The sequence below is a fragment of the Mesoplodon bidens genome, assembly GCF_964165515.1.
Source record: "Mesoplodon bidens genome assembly, chromosome: 2".
Classification (NCBI taxonomy): domain Eukaryota; kingdom Metazoa; phylum Chordata; class Mammalia; order Artiodactyla; family Ziphiidae; genus Mesoplodon; species Mesoplodon bidens.
The window spans coordinates 49,204,322-49,226,496 of NC_138177.1; the positions used below are offsets into that span (position 1 = coordinate 49,204,322).

The 22,175-nt window shown below is 46.4% G+C and overlaps 1 protein-coding gene across 1 annotated transcript; it reads right to left on the reverse strand.

The window, feature by feature from the left end:
* Nucleotides 1-14,681: 14,681 nt before the first annotated feature.
* Nucleotides 14,682-21,293, reverse strand: SLC45A3 (solute carrier family 45 member 3). Its single transcript, XM_081223984.1, has 4 exons — nt 21,100-21,293; nt 19,498-20,283; nt 18,524-18,789; nt 14,682-16,398 (listed from the first exon to the last, which is right to left on the reverse strand). Exons 1-4 carry the CDS (start codon nt 21,269-21,271, stop codon nt 15,961-15,963), a joined length of 1,662 nt encoding a protein of 553 aa, XP_081080110.1. The 5' UTR covers nt 21,272-21,293; the 3' UTR covers nt 14,682-15,960.
* Between the last annotated feature and the right edge of the window lie 882 nt (nt 21,294-22,175).

The window sequence follows — 22,175 nt, forward strand, 5'->3', positions numbered from 1 at the left end:
ATATCTGGGCACCCTGTGGCCAGCAAGTTGACTCCTAAAATTAACCATCACACTCATAGAAGTAGAGTACGGTCACTCGAAAGGCCTGGCCCTGGTTGTGAACAAGAGAGACATTGGATGGGAAATGGCTTTGAAATCCCTGACATAAAGGCAAGGTCATCCTTGGTATCTAACTCTACCCCTTCCCTCTACCGCCTGCCTACCACCCCTACAATTTCTTTCCACTCCTACTTTACAACTTTCATTTTTCTTTTTCTATGTTAAGAAAATTTTACAAGCACTTTAAGGAAAATATTATCCATAAAATTCACAGACATTAATGAATTAAATTAACTACTTCCTTCTATAGCATACTGAAACAAAAGTCACAAACTCTCTCCAAAAAAATGTGAAACCACTCACACAGTATTACTAAACTGAATCTAAAGGTCAAAAAGAAGTACTACAATAAACCACGCAAAATGCAAAGGCAAAACACAGCCTTCATCTTCAGACGAACCACCCGATATTTGAAGCAGGGGTGTTAAACTGAGGTTGTCCACTTGCTTAAAAGTAAGATGACTTTCCTTTGCCCATCGATTTTGTTTGCTCAACAATTCATTGAATCAAGCAAGCAAATTTACTGAGGACCCGTTGAATACTATGTGTAGCTACAGACATAGATATGGGGCAACACAACAATGAATAAGATGCAGCTTTAGCCCTGGAAAAACTTGCTGGGGGAACAGATTACAAAGGCCTGCTTGGGCCCATCTCATTTACCTTTGCTTCTCCTGGGAAGCCCTCTCTGACCTGCTACCACCAAGCCTTATCCCAGACCGGGCGAGGGCCCCTCTATGCACTCCCCTAGCCCTGTGCCCCTTGTCATAGCATTGTCACACATTCTGTAATTGCTTCTGTGTATCTCCAAACTCCTCACTAGTTGGGGACCTCCAAGAAGGCAGGGACTGTTCCTATCTTTTCACCCTGCCACAACTCTGGCACATGGTAGCTACTTAAAAATTGTTTGTGAAATGAATTTTTAGATGAATAAGCCAAGTTTCTTTTTTTAATTTTTATTGGAATATAGTTGATTTACAGTGTTGTGTTAGTTTCTGCTGTACAGCAAAGTGAATCAGTTATACATATACATATCTCCACTCTTTTTTAGATTCTTTTCCCACATAGGTCATTACAGAGTATTGAGTAGAGTTCCCTGTGCTATACAGTAGGTCCTTATTAGTTATCTATTTTATATATAGTAGTGTGTATATGTCAGTCCCAATCTCCCAATTTATCCCTTCCCCCTTCCCCCGCTTGTAACCATAAGATTTTTTTCTACATCTGTGACTCTATTTCTGTTTTGTAAATAGGTTTATTTGTACTATTTTTTTAGATTCCACATATAAGTGATATCATACAATATTTGTCCTTCTCTCTCTGACTTACTTCACTCAATATGACAATCTCTAGGTCCATCCATGTTGCTGCAAATGGAATTATTTCATTCTTTTTTATGGCTGAGTAATTTTCCATTGTATATATGTACCACATCTTCTTTATCCATTCCTCTGTCAATGGACATTTAGGTGCTTCCATGTCCTGGTTATTGTAAAGAGTGCTGCATTGAACATTGGGGTGCATGAATCTTTTCAAATTATGGTTTTCTCCAGGTATACATGCCCAGGAGTGGGATTGCTAGATCACATGATAGCTCTATTTTTAGTTTTTTTAAGGAACCTCCATACTATTCTCCACGGTGGCTGTACCAATTTACATTCCCAGCAACAGTGTAGAAGGGTTCCCTTTTCTCCACACCCTCTCCAGCATTTATTATTTGTTGATTTTTTGATGATGGCCATTCTGGTGTGAGGTGATACCTCATTACAGTTTTGATTTGCATTTCTCTAATAATTAGTGATGTTGAGCATCTTTCACGTGCTTTTCGGCCTTCTTTGGAGGTCAATGTATATCTTCCTTGGAGGAATGTCTACTAAGATCTTCCAGTCGTGTTATTTTTGGATTTTTGAATTTTATTTTATTTATGTTTTTATACAGCAGGTTCTTATTAGTCATCAATTTTATACACATCAGTGTATACATGTCAATCCCAATCGCCCAATTCAGCACACCACCAGCCCCACCCCTCCACGGCTTTTCCCCCTTGGTGTCCATGCGTTTGTTCTCTACATCTGTCTCAATTTCTGCCCTGCAAACCGGTTCATCTGTACCATTTTTCTAGGTTCCACATATATGCGTTAATATACGATATTTGTTTTTCTCTTTCTGACTTACTTCACTCTGTATGACAGTCTCTAGATTCATCCACGTCTCTACAAATGACCCAATTTCGTTCCATTTTATGGCTGAGTAATATTCCATTGTATATATGTACCACATCTTCTTTATCCATTCGTCTGTCGATGGGCATTTAGGTTGCTTCCATGACCTGGATATTGTAAATAGTGCTGCAATGAACATTGAGGTGCATGTGTCTTTTTGAATTACGGTTTTCTCTGGGTATATGTCCAGTAGTGGGATTGCTGTGTCATATGGTAATTCTATTTTTAGTTTTTTAAGGAACCTCCATACTGTTCTCCATAGTGGCTGTATCAATTTACATTCCCACCAACAGTGCAAGAGGGTTCCCTTTTCTCCACACCCTCTCCAGCATTTGTTGTTTGTAGATTTTCTGATGATGCCCATTCTAACTGGTGTGAGGTGATACCTCATTGTAGTTTTGATTTGCATTTCTCTAATAATTAGTGATGTTGAGCAGCTTTTCATGTGTTTCTTGGCCATCTGTATGTCTTCTTTGGAGAAATGTCTATTTAGGTCTTCTGCCCATTTTTGGATTGGGTTGTTTATTTTTTTAACATTGAGCTGCATGAGCTGTTTATATATTTTGGTGATTAATCCTTTGTTCGTTGATTTGCTTGCAAATATTTTCCCCCATTCTGAGGGTTGTCTTTTCGTCTTGTTTGTACTTTCCTTTGCTTTGCAAAAGCTTTTAAATTTCATTAGGTCCCACTTGTTTATTTTTATTTCCATTACTCTAGGAGGTGGATCAAAAAAGATCTTGCTGTGATTTATGTCAAAGAGTGTTCTTCCTATGTTTTCCTCTAAGAGTTTTAGAGTGTCCAGTCTTAAATTTAGGTCTCGAATCCATTTTGAGTTTATTTTTGTGTATGCTGTTAGGGAGTGTTCTAATTTCATTCTTTTACATGTAGCTGTCCAGTTTTCCCAGCACCACTTATTGAAGAGACTGTCTTTTCTCCATTGTATATCCTTGCCTCCTTTGTCATAGATTAGTTGACCATAGGTGCGTGGGTTTATCTCTGGGCTTTCTATCCTGTTCCATTGATCTATATTTCTGTTTTTGTGCCAGTACCATATTGTCTTGATTACTGTAGCTTTGTAATATAGTCTGAAGTCAGGGAGTCTGATCCCTCCAGCTCCATTTTTTCCCCTCAAGACTGCTTTGGCTATTCGGGGTCTTTTGTGTCTCCATACAAATTTTAAGATTTTTTTGTTCTAGTTCCGTAAAAAATGCCATTGGTAATTTGATAGGGATTGAATTGAATCTGTAGATTGCTTTGGGTAGTATAGTCATTATCACAATATTGATTCTTCCAATCCAAGAACATGGTATATCTCTCCATCTGCTGGTATCATCTTTAATTTCTTTCATCAGTGTCTTATAGTTTTCTGCATACAGGTCTTTTGTCTCCCTAGGTAGGCTTATTCCTAGGTATTTTATTCTTTTTGTTGCAGTGGTAAATGGGAGTGTTTCCCTAATTTCTCTTTCAGATTTTTCATCATTAGTGTATAGGAATGCAAGAGATTTCTGTGCATTAATTTTGTATCCTGCAACTTTAGCAAATTCATTGATTAGCTTAGTAGTTTTCTGGTGGCATCTTTAGGATTCTCTACGTATAGTATCATGTCATCTGCAAACAGTGACAGTTTTACTTCTTCTTTTCCAATTTGTATTACTTTTATTTCTTTTTCTTCTCTGATTGCCAAGGCTAGGACTTCCAAAACTATGTTGAATAATAGTGGTGAGAGTAGACATCCTTGTCTTGTTCCTGATCTTAGAGGAAATGCTTTCAGGTTTTCACCATTGAGAATGATGTTTGCTGTGGGTTTGTCATATACAGCCTTTATTATGTTGAGGTAGGGTCCCTCTATGCCCACTTTCTGGAGAGTTTTTATCATAAATCGGTGTTGAATTTTGTCAAAAGCTTTTTCTGCATCTATTGAGATGATCATATTGTTTTTATTCTTCAATTTGTTAATATGCTGTATCACATTGATTGATTTGCATATATTGAAGAATGCTTGCATCCCTGGGATAAATCCCACTTGATCATGGTATATGATCCTTTTAATGTGTTGTTGGATTCTGTTTGCTAGTATTTTGTGGAGGATTTATGCGTCTATATTCATCAGTGATATTGGTCTATAATTTTCTTTTTTTGTAGTATCTTTGTCTGGTTTTGGTATCAGGGTGATGGTGGCCTCATAGAATGAGTTTGGGAGTATTCCTTCCTCTGCAATTTTTTGGAGGAGTTTGAGAAGGATGGATGTTAGCTCTTCTCTAAATGTTAGATAGAATTCACCTGTGAAGCCATCTGGTCCTGGACTTGTGTTTGTTGGAAGATTTTTAATCACAGTTTCAACTTCATTACTTGTGATTGGTCTGTTCATATTTTCTATTTCTTCCTGGTTCAGTCTTGGAAGGTTATACCTTTCTAAGAATTTGTCCATTTCTTCTAGGTTGTCCATTTTATTGGCATAGAGTTGCTTGTAGTAGTCTCTTAGGATGCTTTGTATTTCTGCGGTGTCTGTTGTAACTTCTGCTTTTTCATTTCTAATTTTATTGATTTGAGTCCTCTCCCTCTTTTTCTTGATGAGTCTGGTTAATGGTTTATCAATTTTGTTTATCTTCTCAAAGAACCAGCTTTTAGTTTTATTGATCTTTGCTATTGTTTTCTTTGTTTCTATTTCAGTTATTTCTGCTCTGATCTTTATGATTTCTGCTAACTTTGGGTTTTGTTTGTTCTTCTTTCCCTAGTCCCTTTAGGTGTAAGGTTAGATTGTTTATTTGAGACTTTTCTTGTTTCTTGAGGTAGGCTTGTGTTGCTACAAACTTCCCTCTTAGAACTGCTTTTGCTGCATCCCATAGGTTTTGGATCATCGTGTTTTCGTTGTCATTTGTCTCTAGGTATTTTTTGATTTCCTCTTTGATTTCTTCAGTGAGCTCTTGGTTATCTAGTAACGTATTGTTTAGCCTCCATGTGTTTGTGTTTTTTATGTTTTTTTTCCCTGTAATTGATTTCTAATCTCATAGTGTTGTGGTCAGAAAAGATGCTTGATATGATTTCAACTTTCTTACATTTACTGAGGCTTGATTTGTGACCCAAGATGTGATCTATCCTGGAGAATGTTCCATGTGCACTTGAGAAGAAAGTGTACTCTGCTGTTTTTGGATGGAATGCCCTATAAATACCAATTAAATCTATCTGGTCTATTGTGTCATTTAAGGCTTGTGTTTCCTTATTAATTTTCTGTTTGGATGATCTGTCCATTGCTGTAAGTGAGGTGTTAAAGTCCCTCACTATTACTGTGTTACTGTTGATTTCCTCTTTCAGAGCTGTTAGCAGTTGTCTTATGTATTGAGGTGCTCCTATGTTGGGTGCATATATATTTATGATTGTCATATCTTCTTCTTGGATTGATCCCTTGATCATTATGTAGTGTCCTTCCTTGTCTCTTGTAACATTCTTTATTTTAAAGTCTATTTTATCTAGTATGAGTATTGCTACTCCAGCTTTCTTTTGATTTCCATTTACATGGAATATCTTTTTCCATCCCCTCACTTTCAGTCTGTATGTGTCCCTAGGTCTGAAGTGGGTCTCTTGTAGACAGCATATATACGGGTCTTGTTTTTGTATCCATTCAGTGAGCCTGTGTCTTTTGGTTGGAGCATTTAATCCATTCACGCTTAAGGTAATTATCGATATGTATGTTCCTATTACCATCTTCTTAATTGTTTGGGGTTTGTTTTTGTAGGTCCTTTTCTTCTCTTGTGTTTCCCACTTAGAGAAGTTCCTTTAGCATTTGTTGTAGAGTGGGTTTGGTGGTGCTGAATTCTCTTAGCTTTTGCTTGTCTGTAAAGCTTTTGATTTCTCCATCAAATCTGAATGAGATCTTTGCCAGGTAGAGTAATCTTGGTTGTAGGTTCTTCCCTTTCATCACTTTAAGGATATCATGCCACTCCCTTCTGGCTTTGTAGAGTTTCTGCTGAGAAATCAGCTGTTAACCTTATGGGAGTTCCCTTGTATGTTTTTTGTCATTTTTCCCTTGCTGCTTTCAGTAATTTTTCTTTGTCTTTAATTTTTGCCAGTTTGATTACTATGTGTCTTGGCGTGTTTCTCCTTGGGTGTATCCTGTATGGGACTCTCTGCACTTCCTGGACTCGGGTGGCTATTTCCTTTCCCATGTTAGGGAAGTTTTCAACTATAATCTCTTCAAATATTTTCTCAGGTACTTTCTCTCTCTCTTCTCCTTCTGGGACCCCTATAATGTGAATGTTGTTGCATTTAATGTTGTTCCAGAGGTCTCTTAGGCTGTCTTCATTTCTTTTCATTCTTTTTTCTTTATTCTGTTCCACAGCAGTGAATTCCACCATTCTGTCTTCCAGGTCACTTATCCATTCTTCTGCCTCAGTTATTCTGCTATTGATTCCTTCTAGTGTAGTTTTCATTTCAGTTATTGTATTGTTCATCTCTGTTTGTTTGTTCTTTAATTCTTCTAGGTCTTTGTTGAACATTTCTTGCATCTTCTCGATCTTTGCCTCCATTCTTTTTTGGAGGTCCTGGATCATCTTCAGTATCATTATTCTGAATTCTTTTTCTGGAAGGTTGCCTATCTGCACTTCATTTAGTTGTTTTTCTGGGGTTTTATCTTGTTCCTTCATCTGGTACCTAGCCCTCTGCCTTTTCATCTTGTCTATCTTTCTGTGAATGTGGTTTTTGTTCCACAGGCTGCAGGATTGTAGTTCTTCTTGCTTCTGCTGTCTGTCCTCTGGTCCCAGTCATTTTTTGATTGGGTTGTTTTTCTGTTACTGAGCTGTTTGTATATTTTGGAGATTAATCCCTTGTCAGTTGCTTCGTTTGCAAATATTTTCCCCCATCCTGTGGATAAGCCAAGTTTTTGTCCAACATACATGAGTTGCACAGTAGCAGTATGTTATGGGAAGACAGAGAAGGAAGTGATTAACTTCAGGGAACAAGAGAAGGGGATTTTTAAGCTGAGGGTTGGAGAATAACCACGATTCCCATAGGCACAGAAGAGGCAGAGGGCTTTCCACGAAGAGAGTGCAGCAATGGCAAAGGCACGGAGGCTCATAAGAGCAAAGTTTGGTTGAGCAGTGGGAAGAAACTCACTATGGCTGAAGCAGGGTTTGGGGGAGCCCCAGCAGGGGCTGGGGGAATGGAGAGGTGGCAATGAAGGGGATAAAGAGGTGGATGGAGCCACATGTGAAGGAGCCATGTTCAGGTGAGTCTCCTGAGGTTCCCCTGCACCCAAGCATGGGGCTGTCAGCTCAGTGCATGGGAAATTAACTCAGGCTGCAGTACAAGCATGGACCTAATGGCAGCGGGAGTCAGTGTGAGTGGAGATTAGACCAGATAAAGGGAGATGGCTATGGTTAATGAATTGGCCCAGGAGAGGGACAACATGACAGTGGCAGTGAGGTTAGCAGTGAGGCAATCAGTGTGAGAGATATTTAGGATGTAGAATCAATATGACTTGGTGGTTTTCTTTATGACTAATGCAGGAAGCCTGAGAACATGAGTGTACTATCGATTAAAGTGCTCATGTATTTCAAAAGTATTCATTAAGTCAAAAACACTGAACTTGTTTTGTAGAAGGAAATAATCTTTGTCCCTATTAAAAAAAACATCCTCCTAGCAGTGGTTTCTCTCCCCATCTCCCTTGTACTCCTATGTATTGTTGGCACTTATCAAACTGCCTTGTACCATTAGAAATAACTTTTCATTTGAACATGTCTTATTTTTCTATGGGGAAACCTGAGAACTCACAGAGAGCAAGGACCACGTTTGATACATATTCATTACCCCCCTGGTTATACGTACCATGGAGCCTTATACCTATCAGGTGTTCAGTGAACAGTAATGGTTGACTAATTGATTTTGTTGTTATGTTTCAGAAGGTGGTGAGATGGGTCGAAAGACGAAAGAACCTTTTTATTTTGGAAGAATATTAGATTTACAGAAGAGCTGCAAGGATAACACAGAGGCTTCCTACTTACCCCTCACCTCCACCATTTAAAATTGGTGATGGTAGAACAAAAACAGCCCTGAGTCAGTGTGCCCTTGGACAAGTCACATCATCTTAGCAAGCCTCAGTTTTGTCACTGGTGAAAGAAGGATAACAGGGTCCCCTGCCTACCTGCTCTCTCCACGTCACTGGGAGAAATCGTGCCAGACGGTGAGGTCGTCTCAGGGTGCGGGCGGACCCAAGCCTTGCTTCCCTGGAGCCCGCTTCCTCTCCAGGATGGAGGCCCCTCAGCGGGCAGGAGGCTGCTCCCAGTCTGCTTCCTCACAGCCCCATCTGAGCTGCCGGTGATTGAGTCTTCAGTGCCACAGCCCCAGGGCACACATAGAGTCCAGCATATAGGAAGATAGACAAATATTATTTGATGGAAGAAGGGAAGGGGAGAGCATTAACTGGGGACTATAAAAGTGCTAAACAGTATCCTGGGGAGGGGAACACAGGGCAGGGAACTGTGGAGCATGGAAGTCTAGAGCTGTGTCTGTAGAGATGGTCCATTAACCCCCTCATTTTACACATAGTAGAATGACTTGGTTTTTTTTTTTGTTTGTTTTTTGGGTTTTTTAAATTAATTTATTTATTTTGGGCTGTGTTGGGTCTTCCTTGCTGCGTGCGTGCTTTTTCTATTTGCGGCGAGTGGGGGCTACTCTTCGTTGCGGTGCGCGGGCTTCTCATTGCAGTGGCTTCTCTTGTTGCGGAGCACGGGCTCTAGGCACGTGGGCTTCAGTAGTTGTGGCACATGGGCTCTAGAGCACAGGCTCAGTAGTTGTGGCGCACGGGCTTCGCTCCTCCGTGGCATGTGGGATCTTCCAAGACCAGGGCTTGAACCCTTGTCCCCTGCATTGGCGGGCGGATTCTTAACCACTGAGCCACCAGGGAAGTCCTAGAATGACTTGTTGAAGGTCAAATGTTAGGAAGGGGCAGACTGAGGTCAAGTGACCTGGTCGCCAGGGCACAGCAAGCTACCTCCTAACGTCTGTGGAGATCTAGTGACAGTGTTGGATGTCAGAAAGTTCCTACTCTGAACAGCCCTCCAGCCAACAGTGACAAAACTGCCAGGCTGCTGTAATCAAATCTGATCCTGGAAACCAAGGGCTTTTTCCCCAGCTGCACAAGAAGTAACCCAAGATCCAAGCTGCCCGCCCATGGGATGTTTCCACCCCTACTCTTCCTGCTCTCCTTTCTCACTGTAACTGGCTCTGCAGGGAGAGGCACCCAGGCCAGAAAGGAAGACCCATGAATGTACAAAAGATGGAGCACTGCCCATCTAACCCCACTCCAACCCCCCTTTTTCCAATTCCTGGGCTCAAACCACAAGCCAGGACCCAGGGCTCCATCTCCCTCTGGGAGATGGGCAGGATCCAGCATGATGAGGCCAGAGAGCCTTCCTCTCTCCACCACAAAAAAATCATTTTCCCTTCTCTAAACTCTGTTAGTATCTTTGGTTCATGTTCTGAATTTTCCACGTACATCCCACCTGATACATCTATGAACATTTGATTCATCCATGCTTATTCCTTTCCACCTAAATTAAATTTTCCTTAAGGGCACTGGCCAGGTTGCACTCGTCTGAGACCCCACTTGAAAAGGACTCAGTAAATGTTATTTGTGATGTCTTTGAGCTTACTTGAAGTTTCCTCCTCCTTTCCAGAGTCCCCTTTCTTCCTGCTTCTTTCCTCCCCTTCTGTACTTCTTAGCAAGTTGGTGTTTCTGTGAAGAATGTAGTTTAAAACTGAGGAACTACCATTGTAAATCAACTATACTCCAATATATATATATATATATATATATATATTTTTTTTTCTTTTTGCGGTATGCGGGCCTCTCACCGTTGTGGCCTCTCCCGTTGCGGAGCACAGGCTCCGGACGCGCAGGCCTAGCGGCCATGGCTCACGGGCCCAGCCGCTCCGCGGCATATGGGATCCTCCCAGACCGGGGCACGAACCCGTATCCCCTGCATCGGCAGGCGGACTCTCAACCACTGCGCCACCAGGGAGGCCCTCCAATATATTTTTTAAAAAAAACAAAAACCGAGGCGCTACCAACATAAGGCCTCACAGCCTGTGAGCTGGCTTAGCTGGTCCCCAATATTGAAAACTTGTGCTAGAAAAGGCCCTCTGAAGTTAACTGCATCAAAGTGAGTGAAATACGTAGGAACAAACCTAACCACAGAGGTAAACGACTTGTACTTGGAAAACTATGACGAAAGAAACTGAAGACAACAAACAGATGAAAAGATACACTGTGATCAGGATTGGAAGAATTAACATTGTTAAAATGACCATACTGGGTTTCCCTGGTGGCGCAGTGGTTAAGAATCGGCCTGCCAATGCAGGGGACACGGGTTCGAGCCCTGGTCCGGGAAGATCCCACATGCCGCGGAGCAACTAAGCCTGTGCGCCACAACTACTGAGCCTGCGCTCTAGAGCCCGTCCTCCACAACAAGAGAAGCCACTGCAACGAGACGCCCGTGCACCACAACAAAGAGTAGCCCCTGCTCGCCGCAACTAGAGAAAGACCGCGTGCAGCAATGAAGACCCAATGCAGCCAAAAATTTTAAAAAGTATTTAATTTAAAAAAAAAACCCACACACAGTGAGATATCACCTCACACCAGTCAGAATGGCTATTATTAAAAAGACAACAAACAACAAGTGTTGGTAAGGATGTGGCGAAAAGGGAATCCTAGTATATTGTTGGGGATGTAAATTGGTGCACCCACTATGGAAAACAGTATGGAGTTTCCTCAAAAAATTAAAAATAGAACTGTCATATGATCCAGCAATTTCACGTCTTGGTATTTACCTGAAGATGACAAAAACACTTGAATTACTGATTTTGAATTAAAAGATATATGCACTCCAAGGTGCATTGCAGCATTATTTATAGTAGCCAAGATATGGAAGCAACCTAAGTGTCCATCAATAGAGGAATGGATAAAGAAGATGTGGTGGGAATTCCCTGGCAGTCCAGTGGTTAGGACTCCACGCTTTCACTGCCAAGGGCCCGGGTTTGATCCCTGGTCAGGGAACTAAAATCCTACAAGCCATGCAGTACAGCTCCACACACACATGAAGAAAGAAGATATGGTATACATGTACATATGTGCATGCACTCACACACACGCATGCACACACACACGCACCCCACTGGAATATTACTCAGCCATAAAAAAAAGAAATCTTGCCATTTGTGACAACATGGATGGCTCTAGAGGGTATTATGCTAAGTGAAATATCAGACAGGGAAAGACAAACAGTGCATGATCTCACTTATACGTGGAATCTAAAAAACAAAACCAAACCAGACTCACAGACACAGGGAATGATGGATGGTTCCAAGAAGGGAAAGGGGGCCAGGGGGCAGCGAAATAGATGAAGGGGATTATGAGGTACAATGCTCCAGTTATATAATAAATGAGTCATGAGTATGTAATATACAGCATAAGGAATATGGTCAATAATATTGTAATAGCTTTGTATGGGGACAGATGGTCACTAGACTTATTGTGGTGATCACTGCATAATTATGCAAGTATCAAAGCATTATGTAGTACATTGAAACTAACATAATATTGTATGTCAACTATGTTTCAATTTTAAAAAAAAGAAAGAAAAGAAAAACCTCTCTGAGCCCAAGTTTCCTGTTCCCTAATGATTCCCAGTCTCCTTTTGTGTATTCTGAAACAGTTTGCCCAAGTGTTCATTCTTTCTCCCTTGGGTCAGGAGAAAGAATGAACATGCCTTCTGGGCCAGGTTCTACGTTCTGGTGGCACAGACAGGCTGACATTAATGCCTGACTGGTGGTTCTTTTTGCTTCTTCTCACACATACACACATACATGCTGAAAGCCTTGGGCCAGGCCTTCAGCTCTGTTTCAGTGTGGTAGAAATTAGATAGAGAAGTAAAATACATATGTATGTAGATATATAAACATATATAATCTATAATCCTGAATTTGAATTGGAAATATCAGCAGAAACTCACCACGTATTTACATTAAAAAATGTTTTTCCTAGCTTTGTCCACTGAAAAGACCTAAAACCAATGATCAACCTAGTAACAAGTACTCCCAATGCCGATATTATGGTCTCCATGGGAAAAAACCTTTTTCCATAAAAAGCAATCAGAGACCCTTAGAGAAAATAGCTCATTCCAGGTCTATGGCAAGAAATATACAAGATGAGCCAGGGCATCTAGTCATGCCAGAAAGCAAAGCAGCGTTCAAAGACCATTTAGAAGTTTGTCAAAAGGACTCAAAGAAATCAACTTGAAGAGGCTCCCACTGGCCAAAGATGGGAACAATTTGAACATGAATAGCAAATGCAAAGGATTGAAACATATCACATATGTTTAAACACATGAATATATAATGACATTAAAGGGAAAAACCTCTGTCATCACTAGGAGTTAACCAATTCATAATTTTGAAAACTGGTAAATATAAGGAAGGAGTCCAGCATTTCTTTAGGAAATAAAAGAATATCATAATTTTCCAATGCCTATGAAAAAATGGATCTAAGATATCAATGTTACTAACATCAAAAAAGGAAGACAAGCAGACAATACATATTCCCTTCTATGGAGGTACACAAACCTATTAAGTATTCTTGCAAAAACAAAAAAACCAAATCTGATCTGGTCTCTGACTATAATTACCAAAATAGAAGAGCAATTACAGAAAATAGAAGGGCAATAAAAGCATGTGAAATATCACCACAGGGATGCAATCAGCAAAATCCAGATGATCTATAGGACAAACAATCTAGTTCCCTTAACAAATGAATTGCAAGGAAAAAAATTAAAATTGAGGAGGTACCTGTGAATTACAAGAGATTTAAGAGACACGTCAACCAACTGCAACATAAGGAACTTATTTAGGTTTCAGTTTGAACAAAAATTATACAAAAAAATTTATGAGACAGGGAAATGTGAACACTGACTGGATATTTGATTATACTAAGGAATTTTTTTTTGGTCTGATAATAGCAAAGGGACTGTTTTTTTTTTAAATAAGTGCTTATCTTTTTGAAATACATCCTGAAATATTTAGGAATGGAATATGATACCTGAAATTTCTTCAAAATTATGTAGGAGTGTACAGAGGTATTAAGTTAAACATTTAAAGGCCTGTGTCCCTCTGATGGGACAATCAAATCTGAATCTAACCAAGCCTCTAGATCTTATTACCAGATTATGGGGGGAAAGGGGGGAAGAAGGAACAATTTAAATAACACTGAGGATACAGTCAGCCAAACATAGAATGTAGACAATTTTGTAGGAAAAATGGCTGTTTCTTCACCAATGAATGGCATTTAAAAAAAAAAAAGAGGGAAACTGTTAGAGATTAAGAGAAACCTAAGAGGCATAACCACTAAATGCAAATTAATAGTTGTTTTTCTTCGATCTTGATTTGAACAAACCAGCTGTAAAAAGACATTTTCAAGGCAGTTGGGGAAAAATGTACATGGGCTGGGTAATTGATGATAAGGAATTACTGTTTGTTGAATATATTCATGGTATTGTGATCAAGTTGTTTAAAAGTCCTATTTCTTAAAGATACATTCTGAAGTATTTTCAGGTGAAGTAAAATTGTATCTGCTATATGCTTTAAAAATACCCTGGTGGGGGGAGGGGGGAGGGAAAATAGATGAAATAAAAATGGCAGAATGTTAATAAATGTTGATGTTGGGTTCATTATCACCAGGCTCATTTCCTGTGTATGTTTGAAAACTAATAGAAAGTTAAATAAAACATAGAACATTTAAAAAATAAAGCTAGGGTGTTAACTATACTGACCACTTGAATTTAAGGGACAGGAAGGCCGGTTAAGTTTGGAGGGGTGAGGAAGTGGCAAGGCTGAGAAGACTGAACTTGACCTGAGCCTGGCAGGAAGGGTGAAGGAGGTGGGAAAGGGTGGGAACCCAGGCACAGTGGTGTCGAATCCTCACCCATACATGCCAGGGGCTTCCTATTGCTGTGGTTGATAATGCGTGCTTGTTCCATCTCCTTGGCCACACCGCGAGCCATTTGAGAAGGAAAATGCCCCCACTCTCTATACTTCTTACTCTCCCGCCCTCTCCCTCACCCTCAAAGGGACTCCCCAATTCTGGGGAAGCACAGCCACACCCAATCGCCAAAGGACAAAAAAGTGTTGGTCTATGGCTCCACCTGCTGGTGGTGCTGGGAACTGAAGCTGCCAAAACGGTCCTGATGAGAAGGAAGCTGCGGGTAATTTGAGAGAGATTTGGTCTTTTCCGCTCAGAAAAGACACAAAGACCAATTAAACATATAAGAAGGCTTTAATTTCATCACCATAAACATTATACTCTGATTGCTCACATACAGTATAAAATATTTACTCCACTAAATAAATAAGACATAACATTATTGCAAACGGCACTTAAAGCCGCTGGAGATAAGACCTCCTTAGCCCAGGCAGGGGGTGCTCCTGAGTTTCTGTGCTTGATTCCCCAAGCACAGATATGCCCTGGGGGCTGAGACGGATAAAGGCTCAAGGAGCCACACTCTGTGCTTCTGGTCCCAAAACAGCCCCAAGGAGAGGGCTATGGAGCCAGTGGGGAAAGGTGGGGTTGGGCAGCTCCTTCATCAGCCCAGTCCTAGAGGGAGCAGAGGGGAGCTGGGGGGGACGGCAGGGCCAAGAGGCGGGGGGAGGCTACGGAGGCTGCTGAGACCTGAAGCCCCACCCTTCACCTTTCCCCAGCCCTCCCCGCCTTGGGTAACAGGATTTGGGATATCAGTTGGGGTAAGCAGAGCTTCCAGGCTCAGGGTTAGGCAGTTCTGGGGCCAGACCAATCACTCCAGGAGAAGGAGATTCTGACAGTTCTCAGCCCAATAACCAATCGTCTCAGGGGACCTAGTCATTAGGGACCTCATCCTACCCAACCCCTAAACACCTTGATTCCCCTTCTACTTAAATAAATAAGTTAATTATTTAAAAACCCGTGTCCCTGTGATGGCAACACAGGGGCCAACAAGCCAAGTCCTAATAAAATGCAGGGGAGGGGGAACAGGAGAGAGGTGGCGCTGTGGGGCTAGGCAGCTTCCCTTCTCCCCTCGGGACCGCGACCCCCAATAACTTTCATACTTTCAAATCCGGTAGAGGAGCGTTTCACATTACAAACTCCCATGCAAGAGCGACACTGGGAGAACCTATGGGATAAGAGGCCTTGGTTGTAGGAGACCAGGTGGCTGAGTTTACTCAGCTCCCCAAATCCCTTCTCTGGGTATTTCTCAACCAGGACACTAGCTGTTAACCCTGAGCCTGGGTGATCCCCCGGCAGAGGCCTGCATTCCAGTGCACAGAGTTAATTAAATGCCCTGCCCTTCTTTCCTTGTGGAAGTCCAGACTGAAGCCTTCTGGAGAGCTTCCAGTCAGCCAGCCCCAAAGACTGAGGAGAGGTGGGAGGGAAGAAGCCCCAGTCCCCTACTTGTGCAGCTATGCACCTCACTGCCACAGGGAGGCAGCAGAGAGCCACACCACTTTGGCAGCAATAGAAACTGGAAGGCCAGCCCCCAGCCCTACCGGGCCAACGGGAGACTGGAATAGGGAGAGCTGGGACCCAGTGAGGCAGGTCCTCCCTCAGTGGGTTGGAGGTACTCTACACAGAGTATTTGGCCAAGTCGCTCTTGTCAAATACCACCTGTGTGACAAAGTAAATGGCAACCAGACCCAGACCTGCAGCCGACACCATATAGGCAGTGACAGACTGGCTGAGCTGAACAATGGAGCCCATAAACAGAGACGGGGCCACCTGGGACAGCAGGAAGGCACTGTCCAGGACGGCAAGGTCCAGGCAGATGCCCCGGCCCGGAACAACCCTGGCCTCCGGTGGCTCGCCCACCACTGCACGCATGGAGACATCGCAGGCAGAGGCCCCACAGAGTGCAGGTGGAGGAGGGAGCAGGCCGCTGCCTCCAGCACCCGCGTGTCCATTGGGGAAGGGAGATCCGGCCTTAGGGCCCGGCGAGAAGCTGGTCATCAGGCTGTCCTCACTGGCACCACCTCCATCATCTCCGCGGTATTTGGGCAGGAAAACCTGGGGGGAGGGGAACACACAAGGACAGGTATGTACCCAAGCATGGGATCCCCCAACTAGGAGAACAGGCCCTGGCCTTTATCCCAGGGGCTAGAAGAAACCAGGCACTAGGCCTTAATGAAAATCGGGCAGCAGGTCAGAAAACTGAGCAGACCCTGCTTGGTCTGGGTCTAGTGAGGATTCTCCTCAGAAGGGGGGCAGGGGGGCAGGAGGGGACATCTGAAACCAGAAGTCTAGGTCTCCTCTAGCCCCTCCTAGAATCAGTAAGTGACACACAAACTCAGTACTGCAGGTTAGGAAGAGAACAGAACCCCAAGGTAAAGGAAAGACACAGAAGAATGAAGACAGGTGGGCAGAGAGACATGTCAGAGCAGAGGAACAAAGTCCAAAGGTGGGGCCCCCAGGCCCCAAAGCCCCACACAGACGCTCCTAACCCTCCTCCTTCTGCCCCTACCACCTCACCACTGGGACAGCCTTGTCAACCTCCACAGAGAGACGCTCCCTTCCCACTGTGGATCCCAGGCCCAGACTAGAGTTGCTGCCCTACTGTGACGTCTGCGGCCCCAGCCTGGGGCAGGGAGGGTCCTCAGACTCAGCCTGGAAGAAGCAAGGAACAGAAAGAATCGCCCCCTTCCCGACTCCCATGGTCCAGCTGTGCTGAGGCCGAAGCCTTCTCGTTCCTTCTCACTGTCTGCCTTGGATCAGTGTGACCTGTCCCTGCCCTGCCCGCAATGTCCCAGAGCCTCCCTCCTATCTAAGGACGAGGCCAGAACTCACCTGACCACTTTCCCCAGGCCCACTAGCGCCTAACACAGAGCTCTCAGGGTCAGCTGCATTAGCACTGGGAGCCACGGCAGAGCTCAAGCCTGACACCAGGGAATCCCAAGGCTTATGGTGCAGCCAGAAGTGGACAAAGCAGACATAGATGGGGTGCGGGGCCAACCATGCCTGGGACCTCACCTCCTGCCTGCCACCCCACAAAAGATCAGTGCGGCTGGAGCGTGGAGAGGCCCCTGGGGACAGACGTGTTCTCAGCCTGAAGGGAAGACCAGCTCAGCACATTCCCTGGCACATGCCCAAGCCTGGCTTCTGGACACCAGCCCAAGCCCCCAACCAGGGCGGGAAAGCGTGGAGGATAATGAAGGTTATCAATGCGCTGACAGGGGCCTCGGGGACCAGCTTCCCCCAACCCAAAGCCCCACCTCCACCCCCACCCCTGCAGCTACCTATTCACTTCATCAGCCTCCCAGCTACCCCACCCATGGCCTACAAGGGGAAGACGATGTCTTTCCTACAGTCTAGAAGCCCTATGAAGCCAGGCTGCATCTCTTTTTCCTTGGGACGCCCCAACTTCTTGCCCTCTGGGCAGAGCTCTGCACCCAGGGCTGTAGCTCAGTGAGGCCAGCGGAGACAACAAACGTGACCACACAGCCTGGTCAGGAGGCTTCCCAGAGAAGGGGGCCCCTGGAGGGGCTGGTTAGTGTGGGGCTGAGCAGGAAGGAGGCCCCCCAACTTACACAGTGCCCAGGCGAGCAGTGTCAGGCGCATCGGGCTCAGAGATCCGCCATGGGGGCGGGGGGAGGGGACGAGGCAAAGGAGTGAGGCAGGAAAGATAAGAGAGAATTAAACAGAAAAGGAAGACAAACCGAAAGAAGGAAAGGGGCGGTAAGGAGCTTTCCCCACCTCCGACACCAAAGCAAGGTTTGGGTCACTCACAAGGTCCTCCACTGAATAAGGAGAGGCGTGGCCCACACCAGACCTTTCCCTCACTGGCTGCTGAAGCCGGGTGCCCCAGAGGTCATCTGATCCAGCCCCCTGCCTCTGCACAGAACAACACAGCCCTGACTGAGGGCTTCTGCTAGCCTGACTCTTCAGGATTTCCAGAGAAGGATTTCACATTTCCTGCAATCATCCACTTTAAGTGCTCTATAGTCCTGACACCAGGAAGTCATTCCCAGAATCTAATATACACCCTCCTTCCGCAGCCCAAGTCTCTGGCCCTGGGGCTACAACAGGCTTCCTCTCCCATCAAAGAATTCCTTCTCCAGCTTCTCTTGCCAGACACCGGTCCTGGGCTAGTCAGCTGCCCGTCCACCCCACTCCACTCAGCGGCCAGGGCGAGTACCTGCTTCTCCCGGTGGTAGAGGGATGCTAGCGTGTACGGCAGGATCTGCAGGGCAGAGAAGGTGAACCCAGTGAGGGCAGCTGAAGCGGTCACCACCACCACGCTGCGGGACAGGCACGTGGCACCGGCAGCCACAGGGAAAGCCACCACGCTGGCCAGATAGACTGCCCGGGTGCCGAATCGCTGCACCAGCCGGTCCATGACCAGAGAGAAGAGCAGGGAGATGGCACACTGCAGGAACAGCCCCAGGCTGCCCATCCGGACCCCTGGAGTGGGGAGGGGGAAGAGGCCATCAGACAGGGGGTGGGGGAAAAAGGACCCAATACCATGGGAGGGGGGAGAGGTGCTCAGAATTAGGAGCCACAGGCACCTGCTGCCCAAGACCTGCTATTTTCCAGACGTGCTCCCCAGCATCCCCTGCCCTACCCATAGCAACGGGAGTGTAGGTTCTTCCACTGACCTCAGGGCATGTGGCCAAAGCCACTGGCTAAGGGCAAAGGAAGATGTTCTAAGGGTTGGCTGTGCGCAGCTTGCCAGGAGGGGTAGAGGGAACACAAAGACATTTCTGCTGTGGGCTCCAAGACAGAATTCCAGACGCCTGAGCTGGAAGGGGCTGGCAAGGCGATTTGGAAAGTCAGTAGGGGAGCAGAGGGCACACTGAAGTTCAGGCCAGGCGAACCCAAGGCCCAGCTTCTGGACCTTAGATAAGCTCAGCCTCTTCCTCCATCAAGTTGGGGCAATGACTGATCAAACTCTCCGATCAGCCCAAGGCTCTGCTGAGACTGCAGCAAAGCCACTGTGCTCCTTGAGCAGCTGCACACGCAGCCTGCACACTGGCCCATTTTCCTGATGGGGAAATCGGGGCCCAGATGCGCAGCCTCCAGCCCAGGCACAGGCTGTGGGCATCTCCCTGCACCCGAACATCCACAGGAGGGCAGCTCCCACAACAGGGCCCCGGGCTGTCAAGGCCTTACCTTCATCATAGTGTCTCCGGGCCTCGGTGCCTGGCTCAGCCCTGGGAACACCCTGGTACAGCCCCTCGCCCACAAAGTCTGTGTAAAACAGTGTGAAGGTCATGAATGCCATCCAACTGCACAGCTCGGCCACGAAGAGTCGGCGTAGGGTGCGAGGCATGCGACAACAGAGCTGGTGCAGCCGGGGAAAGAGGGTGCGCAGGTTCCAGAAAGCCAGGCGGGCGTGGCACGGGCAGCAGTGGGGTGGTACAGAGGGGACCGACAGCCCCTCCACTGGCTCGGCTGGGCCCAGCGCTGCCTCCTCAGCCACAAACAGTGTGGCTGCCACGCAAGTGAGGAAGATGAGAGTGAGCAGGCCAAAGAGGCACTCTTCCTGGGTGCCCAGGTAGGGGGCCAGGGCACTGGCATCCCAGTCGATGGCAGGCAGAAGGTAGCCCAGGCAGCCCCCAAGGCTGATCATGAAGGCGTAGACGGAGAACGCCTGGCGACAGTGGTCTGGGTCCCGGAAGAGGTCAGAGAGGAGGGCCTCCAGCGGAGTGAAGCACACCTGGCCGCAGAAGTCCAGCAGCCCCACGCCCAGGATCAGCAGTGCCAGCTCCAGGGGCCTGGTGTCCGGGCACAGCAGCCCCGCCAGCCGGCCGGCCCTCGGGATGAGGAAGAGGCTCAGCAGGACACCCAGGGACAGCGCCCAGATGAAGGGCCTCCGGCGACCATAGCGCCCACGCCAGTGGTCGCTGGCTGAGCCTAGGAGTGGGACCGAGACCAGACCCAGCACTGGACCGATGCCTGCAAGAAGGGCAAGTAGCATGAGCTGGAGGCTGGGGCCCAGAAGGGGCAGGGGGGAGGGTACCAACTGCCTTGAGAAGGATGGAAATGATGATGAGATCACATGGAGGGCCAACTGTGTACTGGGGCTGTGCTGAGTACTTCACAGGACCCCAATTTACTCCTCACAACTAGGATCACTACTGCCCCAACTGACCAGTGATCGCCGTGCACAGGCACGGTTTCAACAGGCAGCCTGACCCCAGAGCCTGTCATCCTGACAGAGCCCCCGGCTTCCTGGGAGTCACATGATGATGACATTTGCCCTCCGTGGCTTTTACAGAATTCGTCCACAGTTAGGAGCCCAGCCCCTGCCCTAGCGGCAAGAAAGAGCCTGGCGGTGGGGGCTGAGGGTGGTCCCGACCCTACTAATCAGCAGCTAAGCTAGCCGTCCAGCGGCCTAAGTCACCTAACCACTTATTAGCTTCCATCGTCTTCTCTGTGAAATGGGTAACCTCAAAGCATTGCTGCAGGAATTAGATGAGACCACAGGTATTAATTACAAAGGGCAGTTTCTCCAGTGTCTCCCGTGGGCCATGCATGGCGTAGGGACCAGGGATACAGAGGTCACCAGGGAACGTCCCTGTACCCTTTTCTTTCTCTCAGACTCCCTCAGCCTAGGGTCACCCCCTCCCCAGCCACGCTGACCCACCAGGCTCAGGGACAGCAGGCAGCCACCTCTGCCTCCAAGCAGCTCTTTGGGCAGAGGCCCTGTCACCCTACTTCCCCAGGGGACATATATCTGGAGCAGGAGGGAAGGAGGATGTGGGGACTCACCCAGCACCATGGTCATGAACTTCTCCTCTACCCCCACTTCCAACAGCAGGGGTGGCACGTAGGTGATACCTGCAGCCAGGCACACCTCCAGGCCGAAGGTCAGCAGATTGACCAGCAGGAGCTGGGCTTTCCGATGCCGCAGCAGGCGGCTCACCCACAGCCTCTGGACCATGATGCGCCAGGCGGGTAGGGCTCCGGCCTGTTCACACACTCCAGGACTGCTCCGTCTCAGCCTTGCTCCAGACGCCTAGGCCTCTCCTCCTTGCTGCCACCGACCGCATAGGACTCAGCCAGAAACCCATTTCTGCGGGCCCTCCGTGCAGGTCTAGTTTCTCAGCCATGCTAACCGCCTGTCTGTCGTCGTGGGGTGCCTCGGTGGGGACATATCTCAACACTCAGATCCTAAAAGAGCTGGGATAATCACACACACAGAGTATTAAAAGAGCTGGGACAATCACACACACAGAGATGCCCAGGAATCTGACCTCCAGGATTTGCTCTGAATTCTGAATCTTGTTCACTCCCAGGCTGATGGTGTGGCCCTGCCACCCAGGTGTCACCCACTACTGGCCAATCAGGAAGTGCATGTTAATACTAGCCTAAGCTTGACATATTAATAAGGTAAATATTATGTTTAAACCTCAGAGCCAACTAGATGTCAGTAACTCTCTGTTTTGGAATATCTTTGCAATTGCCCTTGTTTCCTAGTATTGAAGGAAAAAAAATCAATAAATCAAACCAGCTGAATTCCCAGTTCCCGAGGCACTGTTACTAGGGTGCCCCCTGGAGACCCTCTGCCAGGCCTGGTTTGTTCACTTTTCTCTCTCTACTTCCCAAAGCTGGGCTGTTCAATTCCCCTTCATTAAGAGTCACACTTCCTGAGCTTCCCTGGTGGCGCAGTGGTTGAGAGTCCGCCTGCTGATGCAGGGGACGCGGGTTCGTGCCCCGGTCCGGGAAGATCCCACGTGCTGCGGAGCGGCTGGGCCCGTGAGCCTTGGCTGCTGAGCCTGCGTGTCCGGAGCCTGTGCTCCGCAACGGGAGAGGCCACAACAGTGAGAGGCCCGCGTACCACCAAA

Excerpts from the sequence above, each read along its gene's own strand:
- SLC45A3 (XM_081223984.1), bottom strand. The coding sequence starts at position 21,271 with ATGGTCCAGAGGCTGTGGGTGAGCCGCCTGCTGCGGCATCGGAAAGCC. Across the intron at positions 20,284-21,099 it reads GTTCATGACCATGGTGCTGG|GCATCGGTCCAGTGCTGGGT; the intron begins GTGAGTCCCCAC and ends CCCTTCTTGCAG. Across the intron at positions 16,399-18,523 it reads TCTACCACCGGGAGAAGCAG|GTTTTCCTGCCCAAATACCG; the intron begins GTACTCGCCCTG and ends CCCTCCCCCCAG.